This window comes from Alligator mississippiensis, chromosome 1 (assembly GCF_030867095.1).
Source record: "Alligator mississippiensis isolate rAllMis1 chromosome 1, rAllMis1, whole genome shotgun sequence".
NCBI classification, from domain to species: domain Eukaryota; kingdom Metazoa; phylum Chordata; order Crocodylia; family Alligatoridae; genus Alligator; species Alligator mississippiensis.
Genome location: NC_081824.1, coordinates 101,619,350 through 101,647,202, shown reverse-complemented (window position 1 = coordinate 101,647,202; position 27,853 = coordinate 101,619,350). Strand labels below are relative to the sequence as shown.

The 27,853-nt window shown below is 43.6% G+C and overlaps 1 protein-coding gene across 1 annotated transcript; it reads left to right on the top strand.

Annotated features, from left to right (window-relative positions):
- On the top strand, positions 1-26,387 carry LOC102564405 (amine sulfotransferase). Its single transcript, XM_019479473.2, has 7 exons — positions 1-145; positions 801-963; positions 17,204-17,412; positions 18,284-18,410; positions 20,335-20,429; positions 23,215-23,395; positions 25,866-26,387. Exons 2-7 carry the CDS (start codon positions 822-824, stop codon positions 25,988-25,990), a joined length of 879 nt encoding a protein of 292 aa, XP_019335018.1. The 5' UTR covers positions 1-145; positions 801-821; the 3' UTR covers positions 25,991-26,387.
- The last annotated feature ends 1,466 nt before the right edge of the window (positions 26,388-27,853 follow it).

Sequence of the window (27,853 nt, the reverse complement as noted above, 5' to 3'; positions counted from 1 at the left end):
CTCACTGACTCCTCAGTTTACATCTTCACTGACTGCCTGTCTCACATGCATACCAGCCCAGCTTCTGGCTTCTTTATTATTCATTCCATCCAGGAAGAGCACACACCAACTGCAGAGCTTCCTCAGCCCGAAACCCAAAAGCTTGGTAAGATTTTTTTTTTCCATATGCTGTTTACATTGGTGGATCATTGATGGTCTTGGTGTTCAGCAACACAAATGTATTTTTTGTACAAATAAAGAAACAGGATATGCAACCTTTTTTAGGGAAACTATTTTTGTTTCCATGCCATTACTTAAACGTACCATTTAAATGCTGTAATACAATCTGTCAGGTATCCAGGTTGGAGCCGTATCGGTCTAGAGGAAAAATCTATCGGGGCTTGTGGACAGAGGTGATATCTTTTATTAGACCAACAAGATTTTTGCCAAAAAAATTCTTTAATTGCAAGCTTTTGGGCACAAACAATCTTCATCAGGCATCAGAGAAAAGATTGTAAAAGTTCTTCTGGGTAGAAATGAAAGTTCATAATTCATAGGATTTCACAGAGGAGGCAACAGATGGAAAAACCCTCTGGGCAGCAGTTCTTAGCTGGTAAGGAGTCTCAGCTCTCCTGTGAGGCTGTGAGGAGGCAAATTACCTTAGTCATTTGTAATGTAATACAATCTGCTGTTTTCTTTTTTTTTAATGTTGATTATTCCAACAGACAAGGGACTTTCTTATTCACATCGTACTGAAGTAGTCACTTTGAGACATGACAGAAAAACAATAATGATATAAGCTTATGTTCTCATACCTCCAGATTCCTTACATACAAGACAAAATGGAGCCCCCAGAAGAATACCTGTTCAAACACAGAGGATGTTATTTTGCAGCAAAGTTGGTCACACCTGAAGGCATAGATTCACTGGAGGAGTTTGAAATCAGAGATAGTGATGTGTTCCTAGCTACATATCCCAAATCAGGTAGGATCATTGACAACATGTCAACCTGGCTTTGTTATCATACCTTTATTCACCTCCCCCTTACTCCATCATTTCAAGAGGCCACATTTTGAGAGGTCAGCATCTGTCAGTCTTTCAAATTGCCAGCCTTTCATTTGAGGTATTAACTTAATACATTCCTATGTTTAATTAATGGCAAAGGGCCAACACTTTACAGGTTATACACCAAACATATTTAAGCTAGAAAATAATTGCTATAGGCTTTTCACAGATCTTTCCTATAGTAATACTGGCATATTTTCCTCTGTACTACTCCTAATGTCTTTATTTGCCTTTGTCTGAATATATTAGCAAAATTCTGGTAGCAATGATAGCTACCACCTGAAGGAAGGAAAGCTGTAAGTACTGACCAGAATGAAATTGCACATGAGCACAGAACTTTGTGTTTCTGAGATTTCCTTGAATACTTCAGCTTGCACAGAAGGGAAGAGCATTTTTTGTCCTCTGTCTAGGCCCTCTGGCAGATCTGGAGCCATTCCAGTGCATGGGTGGACCAAGGGGGACCTACAGTATCTTCGAGCAAAAGTGTACAGATGGCTTTAAGTAAAGCCAGGGACTGCACTACATAAAACCTCCAGTCATTTCTCTTTAGGACAGTCATGCTGAAGCACTGAGGATGTATTAACGTCAGTGTCACCTTTCCACAGTCCACCCACAGGCATATGTAGACTCCTTCCTTCAGGGCTGAGATGTACATTAAATACCACCATTATTATCCCAGGATCCTTTTCTACTTTGGGGGCATTTTTTTACCCAACAACAATAGTGGTTACAGTACTTGCCCAGGAAATGAAAGACAGCGTGTATTTGCATCTTATAAACCAATCAAAGTGTATGTGTATGGATGTGTGTGTATAAGCAAAAGCTTTCATATGCTGAAGCTTACTTTGTCAGATGCTATGAAAGGGCATGCAGAAAACAGAGTATAAGAAGGAGAGACAAATTAGAATACAAAGGACCAGGGAGATGGGGAAGAAAAAGAGAGCAAGGGGAAGGGAGCAGCGGTAGCAGAGACAAATAAACAAACAGTAAACCTATAGGAACAAAGGGGTCATCAAAGCTAACCCAGGTAATCGGATAAGAATCCATCATAGTCCTTGTTCCCTGTTTCTTTTGCAATTTCCCATTCAAATTGTTTTTTAAAAGTTTTCTTTCTGAGAACAGCCACCCTCAGGTCATCAATGGACTGTCCAGAGAGGATAAAAGATCCTGCCACAGGCTTGCTTGTTTTTTTTGCAGCTGATGTGAGAGTGGAGTTCATTCATTCTGTCATGTAGGGATTGCGCAGTCTGTTCAATGTTGACAGCAGAGGAGTACTGCGAGCGGGTGATGGTGTATATGACACTGGTGGAGTTGCAAGTGAATGAACCTTGAATGTTTTAATCCATATTATTTGGTCAAGTGATGATGTGGTCTGTATTGTTGTTGGGGCACAGAAGGCATTTGGGTCTGTTGCAAGGCCTGATGCCTTGGTGACACTGGGAGCAAGGTAGCCTCTTGCTTGAGAGATGCTGTTTGAGGCTGGGGTGCTGCCTGTACTCCATGACTGGTTTGTCTCCCATGGCAATTTGAGATGGTCATCCTTTTCCAGGAGGGGATGAAGATCATTAATGCTATGTCCAAGGTATTCAAGCTGGGGACTATAAATGATAGTCACAGGAACTATATTATCCCTGGGTTGGTACTGTAGCAGGTCAGAATGGGGTCTGAGTCTGGCTTTGTTGACTTGAGTGGCTACAGTTTTGAAGTTGTATTGTAACTGTAGGGATCTCTACTCCAGATCCTAAATATGTGCATCCTGGTCAGTGGGATCAGAGCAGACATGGTTGTAATGTTAGTTGATGGTGTGTTTGGAATGAAAGCTGGTGGCATGAAGGCAGGTCTTGGGGTTGATTTGTTTCAGATACAATATGGAGGGCAATGTGGCCATTGCAAAACCTCACTGTAGGGTCCAAGAAAATAATTTGATAGCTGGAGTATTCCAGAATTAATTTGATAAATGGCTGGAAGTTGTTAAAATCCTGATGACATTTCTCTAGAGAGGCCTTCCCATGAGTCCATACAATGAAGATGATATTGATGTTCCTTAATTAGAACATGGGAATGAGAGGGCAGTGTGGAGGAAACAGACTTAAAAGTCTCTTGTAGGTATGTTGGCATACTATGTTGGCATTCAGTGCCATTCAACCTGAAATAGTTGTGTGTGAGGACAAAGTGGTAGTGTATAATGGAAACAGTAGTATTTTTCTTGCCAGAGATAACATTTTTTACAGTTTATAATCTGCCTTCATGGAGGATGTTGGTGTACAGAGTAGCTAATATGGTGTTAGCTAGAAGTTTGTGCCTTTCAAATTGATGGCAGCTTCAGTAGCATATGGGATAGGGTAGAATCCATGAAGCCAGAAACTCGTTCCATGATGGTGCCAAAGGAAATGGGGCATCCTGGGTTGCCAGGTTTGTGGATCTTGGCTAACAAGTGAAAGTTGGGCTTCTGGGAAGTGGAAACAGTTATCCTCTCCTGGCTTTCCCAAGGTAGGTCCTGTAAGAGTTTATCCAAATCCTTTTAGTTTTGTACCATGTGGTCCTCTGTCAGGAGAGTGTAAAACTCTGTGTTGGAAAATTGTCTCTCAAGTTTCCTGGATGTACAGTTTTGCCAATGGCATCAGTGGTGTCCTCCTTATCAGTCTGTTGTATGATAATATCTGGGTTGTATTTAAGGCTGAGCATGACTGTCCATTCAGCAGGATTGAGATTGTAATGTAAATGTTGTTGTTTGCAATCTCTGAGTGGGTATGGAGGTAGAAACAGTTTATATACAGGTCCAGGTTGGTGCTGTGGCCCTCAGGTGGAGTCCAGGAGCTGTTCTTTTTGTACTGTGTATGTGTCCTTTTCTGTGTCAGGTTGGTCATTGCATGGCCACTTGTCATGGGAATATTTCCTCAGTATCAGGTGGCAGAAAAAAGCAAGGCCTCTATATAGCTGCACTGTTTTCATTTGTTAAGCAGAGGAAAAAGAAAGGCCATGGGACAGTGCAGACACCTTAGCTGAGCTGAAAGTGTGGTTGGAGAAGTTTATGACATTACCTTGGATTGTAGAGTAGTTGTTGAAGTATGTATGTTTGGAAAGGTCTGCTTCCTCCTCCTTTAAGGACTGAAGCTGTTTGTGATAGATTTCATGTCTGGATGCAGAGCTCTTTTCCTGGTAAATGGCTGTTATGTATTGAGGGGTGTACTTGGTAGCCATGTTGGTCTGAGACAAAAAGACATACAAAAAACTAGAACTCTTGGTTCCAAAATGATACCTTTTATTAGACCAACTGAAAAATTGCAAGAAAATTGTCCTTTTCTGCAAGCTTTCAGGATCAAAGTCTTTTCATCAGGCTCTGGGAAAAGTGTAGATGGTACAAGATGGTAAAAAGTCCCCATATGTAGGAAATAAACTTCATTTTTGCACAGAGGGAGCTGAAGATGGAAGTCTGTCCCTCAGGGTCCATGAGTGTCTTTGCGAGCTGTGTTGAGTAGCTCTTTGATGTGTTGATCAGGTAGAATTCCTTTCCTGGAGGTGTCAGATGGCAGGCAGGGAGACAAAAAAAAACTTCCTTGTTGTTCTGCAATGAAGTTTAAAATCCAAAACATGGCTACCAAGTACACCCCTGAAACATGGAAGATGCCGAATTTTAGCTGATTTTGGATTTTAAATTTCATTGCAGAGTGGATTAGTCACCTCCCTTGGGTATGATATGAGGAAATGCAAAACAGGGTTCTAAGCTCCCATTATCCTGAGGGAGTTTGAACCACATCTACCATTTCCCAGGACAGCTACCAAGAAAATGCACTAGATCTGGAAGGGACTTCCTAGGGCATCAAATCCTGCCCTCTACTTTTTCAAGCATTTACCTAAAGATTCCCCAAAATCTCTAGTCCAGACCAAGATTGCCACTTTAGATGCTCATGCACAAGTATGAGACAAACACCAGAAATGCCAACTACCTCTTGTAGTGTGTTATAGGTAAAAGCAGGGGAGATGAGAACACTGGTAGTGCCTTAGCATTTGTAGACCTTTGTGTTGAGTTATAATCCTTTTAGCTTGCATTATAGCGACTTGAGTAGGCTTTTAGCTGTGTTAGCTTTAAGTTAGGCCAAACTAGCATAAGTGAGACTAAGGGAACTAACGTAAAAGGAACTGGGCAGATCTGCATGAGATATTTACTTCACAGTTGACTAATTAACTGCACAGTAAATGTCTCAACATCTACACGTGTGCTCCTATTAGGGCACAAACAACTGAGCTCTGGAGTAGGCTAGTACTTTATTTACAAGTACTCCCCTACTGCAGAGTTTTTTTCATGCAAAGCAGCACACACTGGCTGGCTGGGGCACGAAGCTGCTTCAGTGCTGGGGCTGCCTGTGAGCTAGCTCCACATTGAAGCACCCTCATACCCCAACCATATCCTCCACAACACATTAAAGCCAGCTAAAGCAGCCCTGAGATGGCAGGCTGACCCCTGGGGCTGCCTGCCAGATGGGCTTGCTCTGACCAGGCTCCATGTGCTGCACATAAATAAACTCCACAGCTAATTGCACCAGAGTTGTTTGCTCCTGGGTGCATGTCCAAATCTGGTTGTCACAACAGATGACAAAGCTAACTTATTTAACAATTTCTTTGCCTCCATTTTTCTGATCAGGGACCGGGTCATGCCCCCCCCCCCCCCCAGGACCCCCATAGGTCCCAGGGGAGGCACCTAGGGCCTAGGCCTAGGGTCAGTGAGGACCTAGTCAGGGAACTTCTGGAGGGACTGGATGCATTTAAATCAGCTGGTCCTGACAATCTCCACCCCAGAGTGCTGAAGGAATTAGCAGAGGTTATTGTGGGACTCCTGGCATGGCTTTATGAGCACTCATGGTGCTCTGGCATGGTGCCAGAGGACTGGAAAAGGACCAATGTGGTTCCCATTTTCAAAAAAGGGAGTAAGGAGGATCCAGGAAACTATAGGCCAGTCAGTCTTACCTCGGTCCTGGGTAAGCTTTTTGAGAGAATTATCCTGGTGCATGTCCGTGAGGGGCCAGCAAGGGAGATTATGCTTAGGGGCAACCAACAAGGGTTCATTTGAGGCAGGTCCTGTCAGACCAACTTGGTGGCCTTCTATGACCATGTCACAAAATCCTTAGATGGAGGGGTAGCAGTGGATGTAGTCTTTCTGGACTTTAGGAAGGCCTTCAACACTGTTGTGACAGCTGAAATTATGTCTGTGTAATAAAAGTGCTTGCTGAAGGCTCTATGAAGATTAAACCAAGTATTTTCCTGTATTTGTTTAGCTATTAAGCTGTATGTTGTTGCTAAAAGCCTAATTAAAGTTTAAGATGTAGTGAAGCCTTGTATAAAGTAAAGCCTAGTAAATTTAGCAAAGCCTAGAAGTAATAAAGCCCTGTGGTGCAGTTAAAATTACCGTATCAAAAGAATGCAAGGTTTGTACTGCTATTGATCGGTCTAAAGACGGTTGAAATAAAAAGAATCTGAGTAGTCGTTCGTTATCATAACCATTCAAAAGCTATAAATTAGCTAGAATATTTAGAAACCATTCAGAAAGAAAATACAGCTCTGTGAAAAAGATTAGTTAGCTGTTGCCTAGATCACTGGGCTTGTGGACCTCGAAGAGCCCAAGAACTGCATTTCAGGGTTCTTCCCAGTACCCCTTGGACAGCGCTGATTGGGGACGCCTGACTTCGCTGAACTTTGTAGAAAGAGAAGCTTGCTGTGTATCAGGAATCAGAGGGGACTGCCGATAAGTTGCTGACGTGAATTACTTTTGTCTGTTATTGTTTGTCTTGTTACTATGCGTAGCTGTGTTTTTGTTAAGTCAATAAATCTTTCTTACCTTTCTACCCCCGACCACACTCTCAAGCCCCAAACCCTCTGCAGGTGACATAAATTGACATCACAAACAGGATTGAGAGGCTCTGGTCCAGAGAGAAAGGGCAAAATGGAGGGAGTTGCATGGGCCCTATTACTGGCTTTGCTTAAAGAGGTAACAGGGATAGAGAATCCTGGGTGGGATAAGGATAAGTTAAGACCTGCCTAGAGTAACCCGGAAACTGTACCCAATCATTAGGCTAGGTTTGCCACTGCTGCCCGGGGTAAGCCCAGAAAGATTTGCCTGTCATGGCTGCTGGCAACATGCCTGTGGTTAGGGGCTGAAGAAGTCACCCAGCTCCAGGAAAAGGTCACCGAGATGAGTAAAGAGTTAGAAGATGTGAGAGATTCCAACAGCGTGGCATGTGAGGCAGCGCGAGCCGCTCAGAGCCTCTTGGAGACTTTAAAAGAGAGAGAGAGAAAAATTATGATTGCGTGCATGGCTGCTTCCCTCCAGAAGAGGGTGCAGTTAGCACAGACTGTAGAGCCATCCTCCCACAAGATCAAACAGTATCTTTATAGACAGAGAGCAGAAGTTAAGCTCTAGAAAAATGGAGAGAAAGAGACTGATGATGAGCCTAGTGTTGAACCGCCCCCATATGTCCCTGCCCAGAGAGAGGAACCTAGCCAGGTCTTCCCTGTGGTAGTAACCCATTCAGGACCGCAAGGAGAATATCCCTGAACAGAGCTACATTCGTTTACCCGGGTGGAAATAAGAGATATACAAGAACAGCATAAGTCCAAGCCAGGAGAACCAGTGATAGATTGGCTAGTTCAAATGTATAGTGAAAGAGCTTCTGCAATTTCAGTGAGTAGAGCCGAAGCAGCCCAAATCATTCTGCACCCCAAGCTCCAGTTAAATCAGTTTGCAAGAGGTAATAAAAATGTTACTTTGTTTTCTGCTGCACTCCAAGCCACTGCAGCCAGTTATGGTAATATAGAAGAAAAGCTTAGCCCTGCCCCTCGGGCATGAGCCAATTTAGAAGACGCTGTCCGCTGCTTGTATCAATTGGTGTTAACTAAAATAATTCATGCAGCAGTTTAGACTCACATGCCAGATGCAGAGGTTGTGACAGCACCGCTGTGGAGGAGGTTTTGCCGACGAGCACCAACAGAGTGCACTTTGGCCTTGTTGGCCTTGGTGCCAGAGGCGGTAGATCACCCGGTAAGAGATGCGATCCGGCGATTAGTGCAGCTTCTACCCATTTTGCAGAAGTCACAGCTGACTAAGCCGGCAAGAACTGCCAAGGCCATGGTGATGGCCTCAGCAAAAGACAAACCCCCTAATCCCCCTGAATTGTTGGAAAAAGATAGAGAAGGATGGCCCAAAACCCCGCAAGCAAAATTGACTTGTTAGCTGCCAGTTTTAATACAATGCAAATTAATAGAGTGCCCACCAACGTTTTGTGAGGGCTGTAGGCTAAACACTGCAACAAAAAAGCAAGCCCAAAAGCAGAGCCATCAGCACCACCAGCAGGGTCACCGAAGGGATTCTCTGCCCGAAAGGCCAGAACTGTTGACATTTTCCCAGGCACCTGCAGGCCAGCCTTTACCCCGCCTGATCACGTAGCCTAGAAAGTCCAGCAGGCCCAATCCCCAAAGAAAGGGGCCATAATGGGAGCAGTAGCAAGTCAGGGACCAGTATCTAAAGTTAATATTAGCCCCTTAATTTGAATACCTGTACAGATGCAATTAAATAAAAGTAAAAAGTCAATTAATATGCTATTAAACACTAGTGCTCAGATTTGCATTTTAGATTCCGCAAATTGAAAGGGGAAGAAAGAAACCCCTCATCAAGTAAATGGAGTCAGAGGCACCAGACGACCAGGACATCTAGTCTGAGCAAACTTCATGTTACCTAATGGCTCTAAGGTAACAGCGGCCACAGTAATACTTAAAGGGGGAACCAAGCTTACTAAGACTTAATGTACTAAGAACACAGCAGTTTGCCCTTAAACAAGAGAATTAGCAATTTGAGTGTGCAGTGCCTCCCCGAGAAACAGAAGAAACAGCTATAACAGTTGTAACTCGATGTAGCATGATTCCACTAACCCTGCCTCCCATGAAAAGACTAGAAAAACCCCAGTATCGAACTCCCCCCGAGGCCACTCAGCCTATCCAGTGTATCATAAGTCAGCAGTTGGAAGGTGAGACTATTACCCAAACCCATTCTCCGTCTAGCAATCCAGTGTGGCCAGTGCACAAGCCAAATAGAGAGTGGCAGTTGTCTATTGACTTTCAAGATTTGAATGCTAATACTGACCCCTTAACAGCTGCTATCCCATCACTACCAGCATTGACAGAAAGCATCCAATGTTATAAACCTGTGTGGATGAAATCCGTTAATATCAATGACATGTTTTTTGCTATTTCTTCCCCTTGGTGTGGGGGTCTGTAACAGACCCCTACCACCAAATCTCTTTCCCTTTGACGTCCATGTATCCTAACCCACAATCTTTCTACTTTCTCCTCCTCCAATTCCATTTTGATAAGGGTTGATGTATAATGCTCCTTGACATAGAGCACAACCCCTCCCTCTCTGCTCCCCACTCTATCTTTTCTGTACAGCTTATAGCCCTCAATATGTACTGCCCAGTCGTGGGTAGAGTCCCACCAGGTTTCTGTTAACCCCACTAAGTCGTAAGTATTTTCTGCAAGCAGGAGTGCTAATTCATCCTGCTTGTTCCTTATGCTCCTATCATTGGTGTATAGGCACTTGAGCCCTGTGACTGGTGCCTTTGTTGCCCCCCGGCTCTGATGCCCATGGGCCCCTTATTGCTTACCTGCTTATTGCTTACCTGTGCTGTACTGCTGGCCATCCCATGGATTGCAGGTTCCTGATGTTCTCCTTCTTCTTCCTCCCTGTCCCCGGACTGAGTTAGTTTAAAGCCCAATGTAGGAGATCAGCCAACCTGTTGGAGAAAAGACTTTTACCTTTCGCTGAGAGGTCCTGCCAGACCAACCTGATGGCCTTTTATGACCAGGTAACTAAATCCCTGGATGATGGTGTCGCCATGGACGTAGTGTCTCTGGACTTTAAGAAGGCCTTTGACACTGTCTCATGTGCATGTGTGTGTGTGTGAGGGGACCAGCCCCAAGGTTATGATTTGACTTCATTACAGGGTTTCAATCCACCTAATAAACCATAATTTTAAGGATCCTGAGTTGGACATTTGTAGCCAACAAAACTATGAAACTATGGAAGTGGAATAAGCGAGTTGATCAGCTAAAAAGAGAAGAAAGTGCTGAAACCTTGTATGTTGAAGAAAAAAATAAAGCAGCTAGTCCATCGTTACCCAATTTCTCCTCTCGCTGTACACCTGGAGAATGAGCTGCAGAATGGCTACATCGACAACATAGAAACCCCGGGCATGATGGAACCACTCACCTGGCCGCATCTTGGGGCATTCATGTAACTAAGAAAGAAGCACAAGAAATAGTCAACGCATGCATCACTTGCCGTGAGGTAAAAATGTGACTAAAACCCTGCACGACTATCCCATTGTCATTACGTGAAAGAAAGGTAGCGTGGCAAGTATGGCAATATAATTTCATAAGCCCCCTCCCTCAGACTTCCTGAAAGCAACAATATGTGTCTGTAGCTGTAGAAGTTATCACAAAAATAATGTTTGCCCATGCCTCAGAGAGAGCTACAGCCCAAGACACTTGTGCAGCACTAGAAACTTTGCTAGCTGTGTATCCACCACCTATAAACCTACACAGCAATAATAGCCCTCACTTCTGCAACCATCTTTTGTATGAATAAACTGCGAAACATAGCATGTTATAAACATATCACATCCCATACCATCTGCAGTCTAACGGATTAGTAGAGTGAGCCAATGGCATCCTCAAGTGCAATTTGTGGTTAGCTGCTAGCCAGGCTCTTAAAGATTAAGACTTGCACCTGATTCGAGCTATCAATTGAGCCAATAACCAACCCCATCTAAGAGGTAACCCTATGCAACAGGCCTTTAAATTGGGTTGTCCCCGCGAGCCAGCAGTAGAGAGACCTAGGTTAATGACCCGAGAAAGCTCCAGGCAGGAGATCAAGTAGTAGTGAAGCATCCTCAGAGAGATAAATGAAAGGAAACACTATTAGCAAAAAGTATGCATAATAAATAGTGAGTATTAAGTCAAATTCATCTTACGGGAGCTAAGCTTCTTGCTGTCTTGTTCCTACAGATTAAATCTGTCCACAAGTGCAGCCATAACCATTCCTAATTAAGCTTGCCACTGAAAATGAGTACTGCTTTGTCACTGGTCTGAATCGACTAGCATCATAAAGTAGTAGACTGTTATGAATGTACTCTTTTTATTAATGCCTTGTTGTATTTCCTGAGTAGGGTGTTTCTACTATCCTTCTTATTACCCAGATATTAATAAACTTGCTCCTGAAGACCTCAAAGAGTGGCTTGACCCTGAAGAGCATCCCCCAGAAACACGTTCAAATAGCCTTCATGTAGTCTAGCTGCAGTATCCATACTAAAAGAAACCCGCCACCCCAGAGCAAGTGAAGTCCTAGTCTCTGAATAGAAAAAACAGAATAGTTAATTAGCAAGGCAGTAACTGTCAGTGCACCTGTGGCACCAGTTATTACCTCGAGTACATTCCCTACCTGAAGGCTAGAATGGCTAATTGTGAGAGGGGAGGTAATTGTTGTAGCTCTGCTCATTTAAAAGTTTGTTGTTACATACTTCCTGAGGAGAACCCCGTTGAGCAAAACGTCCCTGAGTTTGTGTCCCCAATAGTGCATTCTGCATCTGTTCAGCCTCTCGAGCCATTGCATTTATGGGAGAATCTGCCCCCTCCCATTCCTATGGCTGACAACACTCTCCAATGATGGTGTGAAGCCCACCAGGTAGGAGAGCTCATTACAAGTTAAAACAAAATGATTACATAGTTTGTGAATCATACCTACACAGAGGCATAGTAGAATGGTACCCACTTTAATACAACTAAAAGGAAGCTGTATGCGCAAGTCTGCAACACTTATCCTCATCCTTTTATACCAGTAGAGATTTTAAAGCAAATTAGTGCTATGATTCTGCCAGAGCAATGCCGTTTTATTAATCTGATACAGCGTTGTCCCCATGAGCGACAGTGAGAGCTCTTTCCCTCTCTGGGAAGTGAAGCATAGTTACAAGCTTCCAAAGAAGGAAAAATAAATGTAATTTGTAAGAAAATGGAGTATTCACTACTATCTCTAGCCATCCCCCACGGGAGGCCCCGACACCACACGTATATAACTCCACACCCTGGTGGAATTTACAAGTTAAAATCCCAACCCTCCTAAATACTTTGTTGTTCACTGCCTGAAAACACTGAAAGAGTAGCCAATCTCCGACAGGCGGTAGGGCTGCTCACTAGGAGAAGCATGCTTGAAAGAAAAATGTTAGAGAACACTGACAAATTGCTAACTAATGTAAAATTAAAAACAGCCCGTCTTGCCCAAGTCATGATAGACGCTGCTTTTAAAGCAGACAAAAAATCAAACTTGGAGTACTGCTTGTGCACAAGTTCAATTATCATTGAATATGCATTTTTCCCAAGTAATAAACAATGTTAAAAATAGAGAATAGCCCCCTGGCTTAAAGAATCATGAGATGCCTGCAACATTTAAGAAAAATAGCTCTATCAAAGTACCTAAATTACCACTTGAGAAAGCTGTAATAAGAGAAAATGTTCATTCCTGATACAGGAAGTAAAAGCTAAACACTAAACCACTGCTTATTTGCTAAACACGAGGCTAAGAAAAAAACGCCTTTGAAACTAAAATCTGCATCGCCCCATATATCAGGTGTAGACATGCCACAGTTAAAAAACTAGAATGGAGTAAAAAATAAGCTGCAAAGCCTTGAAGCAAAGGCTTGGCAAAGCACTCAGTGCTCCTTGTTCGAGATGGTGGGCGAATCATCAGCCTAGCTGTCAACGTGCCTGAGCCATGTGAATAGCATGATGTAATCTGTACTATTCGTGTATCACTAAGTGTCACCTCAACTACGTAGCTAACCATCTTAAGCATCATAGTATTTTGCATTGCCCTAGTGGCAACAGCTAAATAGTGTCTTAATCGTTGTTGTTGTAAATCTGTTCATGCTATGCAAGTTAAATTTATAAATCCTTCCCATTTCCCAATGTAGCGTATGTAGCTTTAGCATCACAATTATAGCTATCATAGTGCTTCAACAAGCAAAGAGTAGAGTGTGACAGCTGAAATTATGTCTGTGTAATAAAAGTGCTTGCTGAAGGCTCTATGAAGATTGGACCAAGTATTTTCCTGTATTCGTTTAGCTATTAAGCTGTATGTTGTTGCTAAAAGCCTAATTAAAGTTTAAGATGTAGTGAAGCCTTGTATAAAGTAAAGCCTAGTAAATTTAGCAAAGCCTAGAAGTAATAAAGCCCTGTGGTGCAGTTAAAATTACCTTATCAAACACATGAAAGCCTTGTACTGCTATTGGTCAATCTAAAGACGGTTGAAATAAAAAGAATCTGAGTAGTCGTTCATTATCAGAACCATTCAGAAGCTATAAATTAGCTAGAATATCTAGAAACCATTCAGAAAGAAAATACAGCTCTGTGGAAAAGATTAGTTAGCTGTTGCCTAGATCACTGGGCCCGTGGACCTTGAAGAGCCCAAGAACTGCATTCCAGGGTCCTTCCCAGTACCCCTCGGACAGCGCTGATCAGAGACGCCTGACTTCGCTAAACTTTGTAGAAAGAGAAGCTTGCTGTGTATCAGGTATCAGAAGGAACTGCTGATAAGTTGCTGACATGAATTGCTTTTGTCTGTTATTGTTTGCCTTGTTACTACATGTAGTTGTGTTTTTGTTAAGTCAATAAATCTTTCTTACCTCTCTACCCCCGACCACACTCTCAATCCCTGAACCCTCCCCAGGTGGCTGAAACAACTGTCTCTCACCCCATTCTCATAAAAAAACTAGGGGACTGTGGCATCGACACCTACACAGTCAAATGGGTCACTAACTGGCTGGAGGGCCACACCCAGAGAGTGGTGGTGGACGGGTCTTATTTGACCTGGAGGGATGTGGGCAGTGGGGTCCCCCAGCGCTCGGTCCTTGGGCCTGCACTGTTCAACATCTTCATCAGTGACTTGGACGAGGGTGTAAAAAGCACCCTGTTCAAATTGGCAGATGACACTAAGATGTGGGGGGAAGTGGGCACACTAGAAGGGAGGAATAGGCTGCAATTGGACCTAGACAGGTTACAGGGGTGGGCGGATGAGAACAGGATGAGTTTCAACACTGACAAGTGCAAGGTACTGCACCTGGGGGGGAAGAACCAGCAGCATACCTACAGGCTGGGGAACTCCCTTCTCGTCAGTGCAGAGGCAGAAAAGGATCTTGGAGTCATTATTGATGCCAAAATGAATATGGGCCAACAGTGTGGGGACACAGTCAGAAAAGCCAACCGTACCTTGTTATACATCCACAGATGCATCTCAAGCAGGTCGAAGGAGGTGATCCTCCCCCTCTATGCGTCACTGGTCAGGCCACAGTTGGAGTACTGGGTCCAGTTCTGGGTGCTGCACTTCAGAAGGGATGTGGGCAACATGGAGAGGGTCCAAAGGAGGACCACACACATGATGAGGGGGCAGCAGGGCAGGCCCTATGAGGAAAGGCTAAGGACCTGAACCTGTTCAGCCTCCACAAGAGAAGGCTGAGGGGGGACCTAGTGGCTGTTTACAAACTAGTCAGAGGGGACCAGCAGTCATTGAGGGAGTCCCTGTTCCCCCGAGCACTACCAGGAGTGACAAGAAATAATGGCCACAAGCTGGCAGAGGGTAGATTTAGATTAGACACCAGGAGGTGCTACTTCACTGTCAGGGTGCCTAGGAACTGGAACCATCTTCCAAGACAAGTGGTGCTGGCTCCTACCCTGGGGGTCTTTAAAAGGAGGCTAAATGAACACCTTGCCGGGGTCGTTTGATCCCAGTACTCTTTCCTGCCATGGCAGGGGGTCGGAGTTGATGATCTGCTCAGGTCCCTTCCAACCCTACCAGCTATGAAACTATGAAACTATGAAATGGCACACCTGGAAGCAAAAAACTCTGGAGCAATAAGCTCTGGAGTTTATTCATGTGCACTAATTGCATGTGTAGACATGCTCACTGAGTCACAGGTGACATAAACTTGGAGGACTAGTCAGTGTTAGGACATCTGTTCTTGATAAAGGGATCAGAGGTCTCAAGGTCTGAGGAAAGACTAGAGGTTTTACTTGTGGTTTGTAATTTGCACATTTGTTTATGCTGTTGCTTGCTTTGTTTGCTGTGGGGATAAGTTTTCTATTTGTAAGGTAAATGGACTGGAAACTGGAACTAAGAGCAGACTGACCTTTATGAGTAAGCTGGTAGGGCTGTGCGAAGCTTCAGTAGCTGATTCGATTTGGAGGAGATTCGGCCTGATTTGAGGACTGAATCTCTGAATCTGAATTGAATTGGGAGACGAGTTAAAAGCTCTGAATTGATTTGAAGTATCTGAATCGATTTGGAAAAAGATTCAGAAAAGATTTGGCCATAGACTAAACAGGCAGCTGACACGGCTGCCTCCAGCTGGTAAGTCTGTTGGCGTTGGGGGAAGGGAAAGGGCATGGGGGAGGGAGGAATTGGGGCTGTGAAAAGTTGCTCAGCTGGAGTGGGGGGCATAGAACTTGGGGAGGTGGAGAGGGGGTGTGGGATGCCCAGCTGGGGTGGGAGACAGGTGGGATGCAGGCACAGCTCGCTCCGGGTGGAAGGGAGCAAGCAGCAGCAGGGCATAGTCCCCAGTCCCAATGATGCCGTGCCCACCACCTGCACCCCTCCAAGCCAGCTGGCTAGCAGCAACAGCAAAGAGTCCTTGCTCCCAGCGCTGATGCAGGTGCAGCTGCACTGGGGGCGGGGGCTCTGCCCTGCTGCCAATTGCCCAGCTGGTGAGGGGTGGGAGAGGGGCATGGTGGTGGCATGACTTGCTCTGGGCTGAAGGGGGCAAGCTGCAGCAGGGCATAGCCCCTGCTCCCAGCACTGCCACACCTGCATCAGCACTGGAAGCGGGGGACTCTGCACTGCTGCCGCTTTCCAGCTGGTGCAGAGGGGAGGGACATGGGAGGCAGGTGCTGCAGTGCTGGGAGTGGGGTCTATGCCCTGCTGCCACTTGCCTCCTTCCACCTGGAGCGAGCCGCACCTGCATCGTGCCTCCCTCCCCTGGGCAAGCAGTAGTAAGGTAGAGCCCCCACTCTCAGCACTGCCGCGCCGGCACATCCTGCACTCCCCCACTCCTCTCCCCGAGTAATGTGCCTCTCCCACCCCAGCCGGGCAGCTTGTCCCAGCCTCAGTTCCAATCCCTCCCTCCCCTATGCTCCTTCTCTCCCCAACCCCAACAGACTTACCAACTGAAGGCACCTGTGTCAGCTGCCTGCTTAATCTATGGCCAAATCTCTGAAGCGGTGCCAAATCTTTTGGCTCTGATTTGACCGAATTGAATCAGGACAGTGATTTGAATCTCTGAATCGAATCACTCTCCTCTGAATCAGCTGAATCTGAATCCAAAGTGAATACTTGCTGCTTCGCACAGGCCTAGAAGCTGGCTTCCAGGTCAGGCTACAGGAGGCATAACCCAGTACAAAGGGCATCAAGAATAATGAGGGGTAAGGGAGGGCTTCCATGTTTAAAGAAACAAAATAAGGTAGGACTTTAAAATTTAGAGAAGAAAAGAAATGCTTGATGAATGTTGTGATAGTCTACAAAATATTAAATGATGCATAGAAAGTATACAGGGTTTTATTATTTCTTTTTCAAACTACAAGAATTAGGGGACATCAAGTAATTGCTGGAAGCTGCAATGGCAGAGGAGCAGGGAGTGAAAGAATCTGGACATGCCCTGTTCACTTTGCCTCTCAGCATCTGCACTGCAACTGTTTGAGACTGAATACTAGGCCAAATGGCCCCAGTAAATGACATTTATGTTCTTATGGCCCACTGCATGGAAGAGACTGTCAATTTTTTAGCTTGAAGGAGACAAGCAAGATGGAGTTTGACTGTAGATCAATGAAGCAGGCACTTCTCTGAATGGTGGGAAGGAACCTTAGTTCTGTTTCCTCCTCTCAATGCTGTTAATGTATTTTTGCCTGAAAAAAACCCTGGACTCAGGCAGGGTGGAATAGGATTTAATTTAGAGTTGGATGCCTAAAAGCTATTAGTGCTGTTTAGGTGCAGTAGGAACAGGGTTGCTATATTTCTCGGGAATTATTACCCTTAATTTAAAAAATACTCATCAGAAATTCATTTCCTTCTCAGGAACTGTGTGGACGCAGAATATTTTGAGTTTAATTTTTTACGAAGGCCATCGCAATGGAACAGAAGATATTGTAATAATGGATAGAGTCCCATGGCTGGAGTGCAATGTAAAGAATCTGGATTTAGCCAATCTGCCATCACCTCGTCTCTTTTTCACCCACCTGCCTTACTATTTAGTTCCAAGAGGTCTGAGAAACAGAAGAGGAAAAGTAGGTGCCATGATCTGTACACCTTAATTTCCAAGCACAACTTCTTTCTTTCTTCAGAAGAGCATCCTCCCCAGCAGGGCTTCCAGATGTGAATCTTCTCCCCTCCATATGCAATGGAGATCTTGGGTTCCTCTAAGGTTCCATTCCTTCCCCTCAGGTCCTGTCAAAGGCAAGAGGACCAACCATGTGATGATACCACTGAAGAGGAAGGCTCTCATAATGACCCTGAGCACAGCCTTCACTCTTGTGGTGCTTTTCTTAGTTTAAAACAAGAGGCCCTTATGCTACAGGTGTGCAGTGCTGGCCTGACATGATTTTAGTGGGTTGGTTGACACAATGCCTGTTTCAAGAATTTCCCTCAGATCTCCCATGAAGGGAAGTTTCTGTCCCCAGGTTTCAAATAAGGCTCCCAGAATACTCATCTCTTTGACCTGCTTTATTTTTCCTGCAGAAAATCCTGCAGAAACTGCTTCATGTTTCCAGAGATTTAAAATGTTTGTGGCCCTCTTCTCTGGTGGGAAAAATGCACACAAACAGAAAGAAATGTTTGCTCACTTCTGTGCATATTTGTGAAGCTATCTGTCCCTCACAGATGAGTAGTATCAATGACACGACTTTAGTGTATGCATTTAAGCACATGCGTGAGGTTATGTGGGATTTTAAAAAATTATGATAGTATTTTTTGTATAAGAGCTGGCAAAGGTACAAAACACATAGTTAACTATTACAAGAAACATGTAGTTATGTGTTTAATTCTTTGTAGTATATGTAGCAATATTTAGTATTACTTGTAATAATAACAGTTACAACTCCCAAATATTTAGGTTAATTATGTCCACCTGATATATTTGAGACTGTTAATTTTTTGCAGGTGATTTATGTTGCCAGGAACCCTAAGGATGTCATGGTTTCTTATTTTCATTTTTCCAAGTTCATGCTTGCCCTTGAGACAATACCAGATTTGAATACTTTAATGGAAAGGTTTCTTTCAGGGAAAGGTAAGGTTTCATTTTCAGATAAAAGGCCCAGTTGTTCTCCCTGAGCAGAACCCAGTTTAAACTTTACCTGCATACATAAAAGATTGAGTCAGAAAGCATAATCATGCTCCCCACTTCACCAGTCCTAAAACTTGGGTTTAAGGCTGGGGTGAAAACAGTAGCTGGCACAGTTCACAGGAGCTGCATAGCCCCGCGCCTCACACCAATCAGGTAGGTTCCTTTGTGTATCTCTATTGGATGCTCTGTCTGAAACTTAAAATGAGGACTGAAATACATTTCAGCACCTATGTGCCGAGATAAGAGTTCTCAAATGAAGATACACGCTGCAGAAAAAAACACTGCAGTAGTTTTCTGGAAGGAAACTACAATTTTTTTTCTAGGAATCCCAGTACTACCAGTGTTAGTTTGAACACACAACTATCACCTTTATGCTGTAATGCCACATCCTATCTCACCTCCCCATAAGCAAAGCCCTTGACTGTCCCCCTATTCTCATTTTACTATTATTTCATAGATTTCATAGACATTTGGGCTGGAAGGGACCCTGGAGGATCATCGAGTCCAGCCCCCTGCCCCAGGGGCAGGAAGTCAGCAGGAATCATAGGATCCCAGCAAGATAAGCATCCAAATGTGTCTTGAAGGTGTTCAGAGTGGGTGCTTGAACCGCCTCTGGTGGCAGTCTATTCAAAATCTTGGGGGCTCGGACAGTAAAGAAGTTCTTTCTTATGTCCAGTCTGAATCAGTCACGGAGGAGTTTGTGACCGTTTGATCTTGTCATCCCTTGGGGCGCTCTGGTGAACAGACGTTCCCCCAGATCCTGATAAACTTATAGGTGGCCACCAGATCGCCCCTGAGTCTATGCTTTTCCAGGCTGAAGAGTCCCATGGCTCTCAGCCTCTCATTATAAGGTCTATTTTCCTGACCTCTGATCATGCACGTGGCTCACCTCTGCACCCTCTCCAGCTTCTCCACATCCTTTTTGAATTGTGGAGCCCAAAACTGGACACAGTACTCCAGCTGTGGCCTCACCAAGGCCGAGTACAATGGGAGAACGACGTCTCGGGATTTGCTTGAGAAGCATCTATGGATGCAAGCCAGCGTTTTGCTCACTTTACTAGCCACAGCATCACACTGAAGGCTCATGTTCTTGTGGTCAATCAAAAAATTACTTATTTATTTTATATCTGAGATTTATAACACCCTCACAGCACCATAGTTTTACTCCTACAGCATATGACTCTGAAAATGTAACATTTAAGTTAAATCAAAATAGCCTTTATTAACCATATCAATAAAAACAGGGAATCTTTAGTGTTTATTTTTATGGTCATTCCATATTTAAATCAAAAAATATTCTGTTGTTGCTGAAACTGCTGCAAACTCTTCAGTTTGCCATGTGACAGTGCTAAAAAGGCTAAAGATTCTTTAAGGAATTTAGTCAAGATTACCAGATAACCAGGGATTTTGGATAATAACAGAAGGGAATTTAACTCTAGACTTGAGATTAGTGGCTCTCCAAAAGTAAATATGATAGCATAAATGTGAGTGTAAATATATTATCCTGGATAAAATGTATGTTCCAGGATGCCATTCAAATGTATGCTGAAAGTACAACCAGTTGTAGTTATCATGTAGCAGACTGAATCTCTAAACTTACAACTTGTCCTGTATTCACCTTGATTAAAAGATGGACATTGCTTGGCCTATGGTTTTAGGATGAAAGTTATATTGAGATAAGGCTGTGAATCAAAATGGGAAATGAAATTAATTATCTGGCAGTTATTTGGGAATTAAGCACAGCATGTGGAAGAGAAAATGTGATAAATTGCTTCCATAGCCTGTTCCTGATAACAATGATAGTTTAACTAGTCTTCTGTTGGGAATTATTAAATGTATTATTTTTATTACTGTTCTTTTTCATAAGTGGTTTATAGCTCCTGGCTGGATCATGTCAGAGGCTGGTATACCCACAGAGAGGATTTCAATATTCTCTTCCTTACCTTTGAGGAGATGAAGAAGGTGAGTGAGGCTAATGAACAAAAATGTAGCCAGGTAGTCAGCAAATGCATTGTGTCACAAAAATACTTAGATACCTAAAATCTCATTGAAATCAATGGGCTTTTACATGCCAAATAGGAGTTAAACCCTTAACTTTCAATGGGCTGTACCTTACATTGTTTAAAGAGGTGTTCTACATCAGGGCAGCAGACAGGCTAACTGGTCTCAAGTTGGCTAGGCCAGCTACTAGCTGACTAACTCAAGCTGGTCCCAGTTATCTGCAGGGGTATGACAAAATCACCACCTCTGAGCTGTTTGCCTGATAATTCCCTATTTATCCAGAGTTCTGCTTTTGCACATGCCGTAGCCAAACTGGTAGCCAAACTGTAGTTCATGAGTTGCATGTGGCTCGCCAGCATGGTACTTGTGGCTCTCCGAGGCTTCTCTGCACCACTTACCCTGGGGCGTGCTCCTTGCAGGGAAAGCTGGAGTGGCTCGGCAGTGTGGGGTGGCGGGGGTAGTCACCTCCACTCTGGGTCACTTAGCATCCGCCCCCTGGCTATCTGGCTTTGGTGGAAAATCCGATGGAAAGAGGAGGTACGACTTTTCTAGCTTGGTGGCTAGGTATTCAAGTAGCTGGGGGGAAGCCTTGGTTCTATTTCCTACTCCAAGGACTCTTTCTCTGTATTTTTATACAATGCTATATACTGTAAAATGCTTAAAGAGTCCTATAGGATCTATTAAAGTGTGTTGCCCAAACTTACTGAGAGGGTAGAATGTGCCCATGCTTTAGAAATAATTTATGATTTTTGGCATAAATCACAAATTGAGCTGGTTTGGAAAAGATGAATTCCCCTGTAAAAAGTTTCAGTTAAATGTGCTTGCAAGAAACTCTCTTGCAAACTTTATATTTTGAGTTTTTAGTCTGTAATCCTCAAAAATTCAAAAAAATGTCATTTTAGGTTCTTGATCAAAGAATAATAATAAAATGAAGGCAGGAGGGATGTGGGAGACAATGTCTGTGAAAATACATTTTCGGCAAGAAAAATGAAAAAGTTATAAAAACTGGCCACTGAAATGTTTGACCAGCTCTTGTAATGAGTTTGTCGTCTTGTATAACTAACACAATTTGACAGTGAAATGGAGAAAAGAAAAGAATGATTTTCTAATTTCTACCTTGTCAATGCCTAACAAAATGTGGGTTGCTCCTACACATGGTTCACGTGACCTGATAAACAATACAAAACAATCAGTGTTGATGCAATACTTTGAGAGCACAGAAAAAGAAAACAAAAATAGAGTCTACCACTGCTGTGACAATCAGATAAATGGAGACAATTGCATGAGGTTGTCTTTGTTTTTTATTGACAACATATAGGATACTTAGGGACAGTTAGCTAATTACCTTGCTTTATTCATCTGTTGTCTGCATAGTAGTACAACACCTTTCAAACTTACCTTTTGGCTCTCTTCTTTTAAGAGAAATGAGAATTTTTACTATAAACTCAAGCTGATCAAATTATTTTAATTGAGAGACTTGTAATTGTCATTTTAAAAAAATATATATGTATATTTTTGTGAAACAACCCCTTTCTCCTGAAGAACTAGTGTCATTTGTAGTGATTTTTTTTTAATTATTTTAGGCTTGAATAAATTAAACACTTTAATAACTGTTTTGATAATGTAACCAGTAAGAACATCTATTAAAAAAATCCCTGAAATCCAGTACTATCACCTGAGGATGGTTAAACACAGGAACAGGCTACCTAGAGAGGTTGTGGTACCTCTATCCTTGGAAGCTTTTCAAAGCAGGTTAGATAAACACTTCACTAGGACAGTTTAGTCAGAGATGGTCCTGCCTTGAGTACTTCCTGAGGTCCCTTCCAGCTCTGTTTGTAGGATTCTATGAAAACAGCTTCAACATTTACATTTTATTTAGGAACGAATTGTCCTTTTCCAATCAGCACTTCTTTTTCTGATTTCTTACTACCTTCAGAAGGAGCACAAATGACAAGTATAAACCTATTTAAGAGTTTAGACTCAAGAGTTTCCACTTGCTGAACTACATGAATTTAAACCTGATTTTAATTGAACTTAAAAATATAGCAAGGCTTAAGAATGTCTGAGTTAAACAGGGGAAGAAGCAGCAGCATTTCTTCTGACATTGGAAGCTGAAAGGAATAATGTAAAGGCTAATATCTGAAGCAAGGTACACTCTTCATGAAGTTTTCCTGTTCCTGAAATGCTGAGACTTTCTGCTTCTGGTTCTGAAAGAAAGATCTGAGATGAACCCCAAAGACACAAATCTGGCAGCTATGAGAAACCTCTCAAATGATGGCAGGACACACAAAGGTGGTTTGATTTCCATTCTTGTTTAAATATCTCCTGTTCAGGACAGGAACTTGGGTGGTCAGGGATTGTTGCCTAATATTCAGGTGAAGTCTAGGGACTGCATTCACAGGGAAGTCAGTACTGAAGTCAAAGTATACCAGTGGTAAGAGCCAGAGCTCCAGTAAGTGAGTCAAGGAAGTGCAGAGGGGTCAGGGTTGAGCATCAGGCTGTGTTGATGGTACTGGCTTTGTATCAGACAAAGTACTGTGGACTGGGCCTAGCCTTATTTAGGTTGGAGTGGCTGGGAGCAGTTGCTTGTGGCCTCAGGGGACTGGTTACCCTGTTTGCCGAACCAGGACCAGCTGGGCCTAGGATACTGATCTGAGGTCATTACAACATCCTATTATTCTTTTTCCTATCATTGTATTATTTTGATTTAAAATTTTTTTAAAGTACATAACAATCCTGTTTGTAGGATCTCAGAGGTGCTGTGCTGAAAATCTGCAACTTCTTAGGCAAGCAACTGAGTGAAAAGGAACTGGACTCTGTTGTGGAGCAGGCTACATTTGAAAACATGAAAAGAGATCCTAGAGCAAACTATGAGTTCCTGCCAGACACTCTCGTAGAAAAAAGCAAAGGACAATTTCTTCGCAAAGGTAAGGCAGATACAGCTAAATACAGTCAGGTATTCAACCCATGAAATCTTTTCACAAAAAGTAGAGCTTAGCTCTGACAACTTCCAATCACAATGGGCATGTCTACACATTGCCCTATGGTGACGTAGTGACATGCTATGTTGCCATATGGTGCACTACGGTGATGTAGCAATCACATGGGTCTACATGTGATTGCCAGCTATGTTGCTGTAGCAGTGCACTCCCCAGTTATAGTGTGCTGCTATGTCAACTTAGCAGTGAAATCTAACTATGCGCTGCACACATGGCACAGTAACCGCCCATGCTGCGCCATGCTTTAGTACTTCCAAAAGGAAGTCCTGAGGCACAGAGCCATAGCAATGTCATCATACGGAAACTTGTAGACGCATCCAATGCGAATGGTCAGTGCCCTAGGAACAGCTGACTTTGTGGGGGATAAAATTTGAAAGTAGGGTTTAATATCCATGTAGCAGTGTCTCAAATACCATTTCCCAAAAGTTAAAAGGAACTTTTTGCCTGGTACAAGGTGATACAGGCCTGACACTAAAAGCTCTCATTGACTTGAGACTGTGGAGAAAGGAGTCTCTGCCCTTCTGCCTGTGGGAAGAGACTGATAGTTGCAAAATGGTGGAGAAGGGGGGTGTCCCTCCCAAAGAAAAGCTGCCTGCGCCCCACATTTTTAGATGAAGTGATGGTTATCCCAAAACAAAGAGGGGAGCCTGGGGTAGGACCACTTTATGAACTGTGAGGTGTGACCCTGGGGAACGGTCCAGGGAAGAGGAAGATACAGCTTAGTTTTTTTAGAGAGCAGTTAGGCAGAGCCATGGTCTGTGATAGAGCTGTTTGATCTAGAGAGTGGCCAGACAGAGCTGTGAGGTTCAGGCCAACCCAGCAGTGCCAGGGATAGACACTGGAACCAGAACACAGCCCTCAGTGCCCCCAGGGGGTTATAGCATGCACAAGCATCAGTGAATTCAGTAAAGAATTTGTTCTTACCTTGCAGGAGGTGGAGAGATTGGACAGGGTTATTGAACTAATATCAGATCAGAGAGCCTTCATCTGGTCATTTCTATTCTGGGAATGAGGGATATTGTAATCTTGCTGAGGAATGTACCACAGTACTTCCCATGGCAGCCCCTCCTAGAATTACTTCCTGACCCAGGCAGAGGGCTTGCTCGGCTCAGGTAAAAGAACTGTTATCTAATTGGAAGCAGTATTCCCTCTTGAAAGTACTTGCAGCTTCTTGCTGACTGAGCCAACAGAGTTGATTTGAGCTGTGTGAGGCATCCTTAAGCATTCAGGCCCAATAGGATGTATTCAGTAGTACCAAAGCCCATATTAGAGAAGTTTGTCATATCACATAATGCGCTGCCAAAAGGTTCTGAGGTGCAGTGATGATGATGACTGGGGCATCAAAGCCTGTGTGGGATTGATGAGCACTTGGACTGCAGAACAGAGCTGGTCTGCTGTGCTGGTGGCAATTTCACATGTGGGAGTCCAATCAGCGTGTGGGTGAATCTAGCCAGAACAAAACAAAATCAAATCAAAGAAACAAACATCTTGTCTCTGTGAGAGAGAGATGGGAGTTCATTTTGTGTTCCTTATATGGGAAACTTTCAGTTTGAGGGTCATGAATAAGTGTCAAAAGTTTACAACAAATCCTCTTTTCTGATATTGGTCAATTGGCGGTGATCCCAAGTAGATGGAAATGAGGCCCTGGAATAAAAATTATTCACACCCTACTACATGCTCCCTTGCTTCCTGCCCCTCTGTGCCTGCTCCCCTGACCCTTGACTCCTGTGCCTGGCCCCACTATTCCCTGCCTCCCCCACCCCCATATTTGCCCTGCAAGCTGCCCCCTAATCCTTTGGTCCTCTGGCAGCCTGCCTCTTCACATTTCCAATCCCATAGAGCAGGGGTGCTCAACCTCCAGCCTGTGGGAAAAATCTGGTCCACAGAGCCTTGGTATCCAGCTTGCAGGACTCCCCATGGGTGGGAAATTTGGCAGCAGGCGAGTAATGCTACCCCTTTCCACTGACAAAATCCCAAGTCCCACATGGCAGATTGGAGCCATTCATGCCCCCTCCACTCACAGGGCCAGATATAGGCCAAACCATACCCCTCCCACCCTTCAGAGCCAGGTTGGGGCTGGGCAAAGTCCCTTTCCACCACATGGCTGGATCAGGGCTGGGCTTCCCTCTGCCTCTCTTGGCACAGCTGGTTGGGGCCCAGATGTGCCTGACCAGGTGCTGGATGGGGACCACCAAATGGACAGATTAGGTACTGACCATCCAGCCCACTGGGCAAAAAGGTTGGTCACCACTATTATAGGGCGTTACACTTCAGCAGTTGAGGAACTGTCCTCACTCATAGCAGTTTCCCCCAGACACAGGTTTCTTCCAAAATACAACAAAATGTGTAAGCAGCAGGTATGCACTAATGCATCTTTTCTGCCTCCTTCCCTCCCCAGGCACCGTGGGAGACTGGAAAATGATAATGACAGTGGCACAGAGTGAGAGGTTTGACATGGCTCTTAAGGAGAAAATGAAAGACCTGCCCTTCAACTGCCTCTGGGATAGTAATGCAGAACTATAAACTAGGGCTGGGTATTTGACTGGTCAAATAAAGTTCAGTCAATTGACAAGTCAAATATCAGTTAAAATTGTAAAAAAATTGCCAATAGGTCCAAACAAAACACAGAAAAAGCACAATTTTTCCATTAAGAAATATATCCAAAAATCATATTTCTGTCAAGAAAACAACAAAAAAATTGCCATTATCTTTGGCTGGTCAAAAAATTATGCAGTCAGTTGACTGGTCAGTTGACAATATTTGATCGGTCAATCGACCAGCTTGCCAATCCTACTAGAAACTAATATCCCATTCCCAGTAGGAGAAAGTGGACTGAACAGAAAGAAAAATGTTTCCCCCTTATAGTGTTTAAAGTGCACAAAACTATGGATTCAAAATTAAAGATTTGGAACATGCAAAATTTCCTACTAACTGTATGTGCCTGTTGTTTTCACCATGGTATCTGGTTTTAAAATGTGAAACACACACACACACACACACACACACACACACACACACACCCTCTCCCAACCCTGTCACATGGAATAACTGTTTGCGCAGCCCTACAGGAGTCCCAGTATCCACAATGCAGAGTTTTTTACATTTTGGTCAGACTCAGCTTCAAAGCTAAAGGAAGGTATAATGAAACTCCAGAATAAGGTATCTATCTCTAGATAGAGACATTGCCAATATTTATTTTATGTAAGCCTACAGAGGCAAAAGTCATGACTGGAACTACTTAGACTTGTTCTCTGTCTACATGTAATGTAGCAGCATGGCTCTTGAATGAAGGAACTAACAGTGCAAGAAAAGTAACAGATAACAAGTTGTAAAGGGATGTGGGTGCTGATAATACAGCAAATTATGGACTTGTTTTTATATGAGCAGTTGCATGTTATTCTTTTATATCTATAAATAGATTTAAAAAAATAGTCCATAGGGTACTACTACTACAAAAGTAGTCTCATTTGTACATCATGCCATTATTAATTTACATATTAGTGATAGCACGTTTCAGAGGAGGAAGAGAGGATGGTAGTCTTAGTGATAAGCCAAGGGAGAGGAAATCTCTATATGGGGTCAGGGTAAAAGAAAGCCCAGATGTATAAATGAGAAAGTGACAGATGTGGTCCTGCCCTCCAGAGTGCCTACAACTCTGCCAAATTTGGTGTCATCTGCAAATTTCCTAAGTGTATACTTGATCCTACCATTCAATTTATTAATGAAAATATTATGCAACATTGGACCCAGGACAGAACCCTGGAGAACCTCCCTGCCAGGTAAACAGTGAGCCATTGATGACTGCTCATTCAGCGCTATGATCCAGTCAGTTATGTACCCACCTTACAGTACTTTCATTTAGCCTGTATTTCCTTTGCTTGTTAATGATAATGTGGGAAACAGTGTCAAGGGTCTTTCTAGATTCAAAGGATATGTACACATGTACATATACACTGCTCTTCCCCATCCATACAGCCTGATACCTCTTCATAGAAGGAAATCAGGTTGGAGTTGATGAATCCATGCTGGATCATTGTGATCACCTTGTTCTCCTTTAGGTGCTTTACAGTCAGTTCCTAAAGGACTTGCATCATGATTTTTCCAGGTACTGAGGTCAGACTGCCTAAACTGTAATTCTCTGGATCCTCCTCTTTTCCTTTCCTGAAGATGAACACTTCATTTGCATTTTTCCAATCATCTGGTACCTCACCTAACCTCCGCAAGTTTTCAAGGATGATAGCCAATGGCTCCAAAATTGCCTCAGCCAATTCCTTCAGTACCCTAGACTGTGTCCTAGGTAGCCCTGCTGACTTGAAAGCATCTAGCTTCTCTAAGTAATCCCTAGCCTATTCTTCTACTACTGTAGGCTGTTTGTGTCCCTATAAA